Source organism: Perissodus microlepis, chromosome 14 (assembly GCF_051167445.1).
Source record: "Perissodus microlepis isolate ML-2025 ecotype Zambia chromosome 14, ASM5116744v1, whole genome shotgun sequence".
Taxonomy (NCBI): domain Eukaryota; kingdom Metazoa; phylum Chordata; class Actinopteri; order Cichliformes; family Cichlidae; genus Perissodus; species Perissodus microlepis.
The window spans coordinates 22,368,990-22,374,989 of NC_140474.1; the positions used below are offsets into that span (position 1 = coordinate 22,368,990).

The 6,000-nt window shown below is 39.4% G+C and overlaps 1 protein-coding gene across 1 annotated transcript; it reads right to left on the reverse strand.

Moving 5' to 3' along the window:
• Positions 1-809: 809 nt before the first annotated feature.
• On the reverse strand, positions 810-3,824 carry mmp13b (matrix metallopeptidase 13b). Its single transcript, XM_084950622.1, has 11 exons — positions 3,699-3,824; positions 3,427-3,537; positions 3,105-3,232; positions 2,853-3,001; positions 2,619-2,744; positions 2,361-2,516; positions 2,140-2,260; positions 1,824-1,957; positions 1,581-1,740; positions 1,375-1,478; positions 810-1,290 (listed from the first exon to the last, which is right to left on the reverse strand). The coding sequence occupies exons 1-11, from the start codon at positions 3,789-3,791 to the stop codon at positions 1,190-1,192; spliced, it is 1,383 nt and encodes a 460-aa protein (XP_084806748.1). The 5' UTR covers positions 3,792-3,824; the 3' UTR covers positions 810-1,189.
• Positions 3,825-6,000: the final 2,176 nt, after the last annotated feature.

Here is a 6,000-nt window from a genome sequence, read left to right on the forward strand (position 1 = left end):
TTTAATATTGTACCATAATAATAGTAATAATAATAATAATTCCAGTATTAATCAAACTTTTCCAGCTTTATTTTAATCATTGTAATTTCAAGAAACTTGAAAAAAGGGAAACAATAGTTTAATTAAATACTGAGTTCACAGAGCAGTCAACCAGAAAGTCCAAAATAAAGCTCATAAGCTGCATCTACTTTCTGTAAGATGGACGGTCATATGTACTTCATCTGTGCCAGTTTAGGCTTCGCCATGTGAGGATGAATACGCCAGGAGTATCCACAGCGAGGTGTTAAAATACAGCACGATGAACAGTACATGGTGAATTTATAGAGCTTTTATTTTGGTAGAGTTTGTTCACAGATTGTGTCAAGTTGTTATAGATTAGATATCGTGGTAAGATCTTTCCAGAGTGCTGAAGAACCTAATCAGGCTCATGTTGCAGCTGTCTTTGAAGATGGTGGTTTCTCCTCTGAGCTCTGTGCAGCATCAAAAGTTAATGTGGGGGTCACACTTTTTTGGGGCATCAGGCCTCAGATTCACTTTCTTTGGGTTTGGACCTGTGGTTGATGGACATGTGACATTAATCTAACGTTTATGATAAAGAAGTCCTCAGTTTTTCCCCAAGATAATCTTACAACCAAACAGTAAGTTTGGTTGTAAGATTCCTACCATAGAAGGGTCAAATTCTCAAATTCTCAAATTCCTTATCAATTCCACATCAAATTAAAGTTTTTAATCCCCCTGTGTACCACTATTATAATAATAATTAAAAAACATGACTTCATTCATCAATAATCAAACTTTATTTGAATTAAGTAAAAAACTGAAAAAGTCAAAGGAAGCACAAAAACTGTTCGGTCAAATATTGAGTTCACAAAGCATTCAAAGAACTTTACCAGAAGATCCTGACATCCAAAATAAAAGTTGGAACAAATATATTGTTGTAAAATAAATATGAGAAAACATATCTATAGAATTTTCCAGCATTCTGTGTCCAGCACTATAGTTAAAATAAAAATCTCTATGAAGTTGAGTTCTTCCTTCTAAGCTCTGAAGTTTCCCTGCTCATACACTGGGCTGTCTTTCCACATTTCATTTTGATATGTATTTATGTGCATAGTTTGTATTGTATTTCTCAAAGCCTGCTTTAATTGAAATCAATATAAGTCGCCGCTGGATTCTGTGGTCCTTCTCATCAGCAGTTGAGAATGGAGTTGGCCCTTTGGATGCGAATAACCTTCTTTGAGTTGTAACTGTACTCATACTGCATGTGTTCATGGAAGAAGTACAAGTATCCTGTGAAACAGAGATCAGTATCAGTACTGGTGGATAAAAATCGTACCTTTGGATGCTTCTACTCAGAGTGTGACTTTATTATACCATAGTGATAAGTAGCAGCGTCGACCTCATCCTCCATTCCAGGAAAGTCCTCCTCAGTGGATCGTGGGTAGCCACTGTCCATGGTCCCTGTTGCTTCATCATAGCTGTGGGTGACACATAACCATTTAGTCATTCAACACTGTTGAGTCTGATCACTGACACAGCTGCAGTGTGACCATTACAATCACTCCTATGTCTCCACATACCTCCAGTAGTCTTCATCGGTGAACAGCAGAGTTTTCCCAGTGTCTTTGATGTGCACGGCTGCATCTATTTTCCTGACGCTCTTGGGAAGACCAAGTTTATGAATGTATTTTGGGTAACCATCCACAAGGTTGTATCCATTCAAAGCCCACATTTGGATCCCTGGTGAAACGTGGAATAGGTTTACGATGTACACGCACTCTACTGTTTATTTAAGAAATGACCAGAAAGTGTGAACTACTCACCACTAAATATCATAACCAAATCCTTCTCTGGGTTCTCATAAGCTGCATCTACTTTTTTGGGAATAGATGGCCAAGTGGACTTAATCAGAGTCAATTCAGGCTCCACCATCTGAGGATGAATACGCCAGTAGTATCTGAAATGAGGTGTGAAAAAACAGCACGATGAACAGTACAGAATTTACAGAGCTTTTATTTTGGTAGAGCTTAGGCAGAAAATGGAACTCTTGTTCATAGATTGTGTCAAGTAGTTATAGATTAGATATCGTGGTTAGATCTTTCCAGAGTGATGAAGAACCTGATCAGGCTCATGTTGTACCTGTCTTTGAAGATGATGGTTTCTCCTCTGAGCTCTGTGACAGCATCAAAAGTTAGCTCAGGGTCACACTTTTTTGGGGCGTCGGGCCTTGGTTTCACTTTCTTCGAATTTGGGTTTGGACCTGTGATTGATGGACATGTGGCATTAATCTGCTGTTGATGACAACCAGTCCTCAGTTTTCTATAGGTTAAGCTTACAGTCAAACAGTACAGTACTCCTACCATAGAGGGCTTGAATTCCTTCAATGTCATCTTCAGCCAGCGGGTAGCCTGTAGTATAGGTGTAGATGGGGTACATCAGTGCGCCTGGGTCTGTGGAATGGGACATCCCCAGGGCGTGACCCAACTCATGGGCTGCCACTATGAACAGGTTGTAAGCTGAAAGAAAAAGATGTTGAATTCAAAATATTGTTGGATAATAGTAATTATCACTAGGAAAAAGTTTAGATATTGCTCAATATTCTTGCGGATAATTCTTACCCGATGAATCTTTGGTCCAGTGTTCATCCTCATCAAAGTGAGTGTCTCCTCCAATGCCTTGGCCAGGAGGGTAGGCATGAGCCAGCAGTCCATCAGGTCCATCAAATGGGTTGTAATCTCCATGCTCTTCAGAATAAAGGGTAGACAATGAGCAGGAATGCACCACAGCAACCCTTCAACACTTGTGTTCAATTCAATTGTAATATATCAGAATTCAATCAATAGTTTGTGTACCTTTTGATCCAAAGCTGATCATAATGTCTGCATTGCCCTCGTAAAGCTTCTTAAAAGTCAGAGGAGTAACGTCAGCCCAAACGTTGAGAGCCCTGCGGATGGCTTTGTTTACATCTTCTTTCTTCAGATCTGGTGTGTAATTCACTATCCTGAAACATCAGAGGATATGAGGCAGGGGAAAGCTGGTGAATAAATTACATTTGAGCAAAAATACTTGTGTCACCTGTTACTTTTTGGCACCTAAATGCATACCTGAATGTGACGTTGTTATTTTCCCATTTGAGGTGTCGAGGGAAGTGGTTGTACTCCCCAATGTCTGGAACGCCACATCTGGGCTCCTTCATCACTGCTAAAGTATTGTCATCTAGATTCCCTGTGACCTTTACAAGTAAAAGAGATAGTGGAGAATATGTCATGTGAGTACATGTATCGTTTCGATTAATACTTTTGTTATTGTGAGCAGCTGAAAAGAAGCTGGATTCCCTGATAATATTCAACTTTTGAATGGTAAACTTTTAATACGGAATATACTTTTTTCATTTCTTTGGAAATTACTGGTTATATTTTTGAGTACCTCCAGTTTGAAGAATTTCTGCATTTCCTTGATCTTGGCTTGAAGGAAATTTGACGACGTCTGTCTACCTTGGAGACCACTTGGAAGGCCATAGAATCGATGAAGGTATTTCTGTTTGATACAGAACAAAAAACTGTGATATGAAGCTCATTTAAAAATCAGAAAAGCTCCAGATCAAAAATTCATGCTCATTGTAACAAAAACCCCAGATAAAACAGAAATAAAACAGAAGCCAGTTGAAGGCTAGATAATGACTGAATAAGAGCTCTTACCTCAGCTAAAAGCTGCTTGTCAATGTCTTCAGATGACAGAGGCTTAGCAGAGGACTGGGCGGCCAGCGCCAGCAGCAGCACCACAGCGATCATACTTGTTGGCTCACAGTCGTTTACTGTGGCAAAGAAGCTCAGTGGGGTATTTATACTGTCTTGAGACCACTTTTTTCCCCCAGCTGTTCCAAGTGATTCATGTGAAAGCACCTACCCACTTCCTCTTATGCCTGTTGAGAATGTGCTTGGGTCTGTAAAACTGCAGGGACTGTGGTTTGAATCTCCTTTGAACTCATAGTTTGATCACACATGTTCTATTTCCTGAATGACCACTACCTAAGACGTTTGGAAATCAATTTACATGGAAATGTCTGTGCGTCAAAATTATGCAACCATGTGTTTGTTTTTCTCAAACGTGAGAAATTTTGAAGAGATGCGTTTTTTGGCAGAAAATACTGTCAGCCTCATTTTTATAAATACATCACATCAGTTGTTATTTTCTGTACATCTTCTTCTTAGGTTACAGTAGATGACATATAAGTGGCTGACTATAAACAACAGGGGATTTTGTGAATTGTGGCCTCATGATCGTCTGGGCCTTATTTTAGCTGCACATGTTTACGGATGCATGACTAACAAACATAAAAAAAGGATGTGATGAAAGCACAAACTTTTCATTTAAAATGTGATTTACATTTCATGTGACATCATGTGGTTGTGGGATGCAAATGTCCTGCATTTTCTTTGGTGAAATCAGCTCATTCAGATGGACAGTACTGCGCAAAAGTCTTAACCTACCCCTCGATTCTTTCTTTTTCTAGGAAAATGGGAGATGGTAATATGTCTAAACATTTCTTGAAGGACATTAAAAGCTCTTCTTGGGATGCTGGCTGCCTTTTATTCTGTTCTCTGTCAAGAATCCCACACTGATTCAATAATGTTATGATTCAATAACGTCCAAGCTCTGGGGAGGCGAGTCCGTGACTGACAGCGTTCCATTGTGTGTTTTTCCATCCAGGCATGCTTTTACTGTATTGCCAGTGTGGATAGGATCATTGTGGTGCTTAATAAATGAAACCATGCCAACCAGACACTTTCTTAATGATATTGCATGCCATTGTGTGGATCAAACTGACTGTCTGTATTCATAATTCCATCAATTTTGACAGGATCTCCCATGACCCTGCCTGAAATGTAGCAACAAACCATGATAAAGCCTCCAATGGGTTTTATAGATGGCTGTAGACACTCACTGTTGGACCTCTTTCTTGACCTCCTCCATACATATTGACAATAATTGGACCAAAATCTGAATCTTTCATACTTAGATTCATCACTCACGTTCTTTCAAATACTATTCATCTGCTGTCAATTGTTTTTGTTTTGTTTTTTAGACTAATAATTGATCTTTTTCTGTCCTCTGCATGTCCAGTTTCCTTTGAGGACACACCCGACACCATATTGAGATATGCCAGGTTTTGGGCTATTACTAAGTTAGCTGGTCCAAAAAAATGCTATTTAATGCCCGTCAGACTCTGTTATCTTAGGAATTTTTCATTTATTGAACAAAAGAAATGGCAACAAATGATGTGCCTTTGTGACAAAGTGGCTAAAGATCCCATTTTAAACTGTTCTTTTGCTAAGTTGTCTGTTGTGCTGAGTAAGGTAAATGTTTTGTGCTTCTATGCTTTTATGCTTTTATGATTCATAGATCAGTGTTATGTTGTTAAAAAAATTCCTCTGAAAATAGTGAGGTCCAAGAACTGGACAAAAAATAGAGTTGTAGATTCTCAGGAACTGCGTAGAGGATTTGGTCATAGCTGAGGTAAAAACGTTGCACATTAATTCAATTCAATTCAATTCAATTTTATTTATATAGCGCCAAATCACAACAAAAGTCGCCTCAAGGCGCTTCGTAGATACAGAGAAAAACCCAACAATCATATGACCCCCTATGAGCAAGCACTTTGGCGACAGTGGGAAGGAAAAACTCCCTTTTAACAGGAAGAAACCTCCAGCAGAACCAGGCTCAGGGAGGGGCGGCCATCTGCCGCGACCGGTTGGGGTTAGAGAAGGAAGACAGGATAAAAGACATGCTGTGAAAGAGAGACAGAGATTAATAACAGATATGATTCAATGCAGAGGTCTATTAACACATAGTGAGTGAGAAAGGTGACTGGAAAGGAAAAACTCAATGCATCATGGGAATCCCTGGCAGCCTACATCTATTGCAGCATAACTAAGGGAGGATTCAGGGTCACCTGGTCCAGCCCTAACTATATGCTTTAGCAAAGAGGAAAGTTTTAGG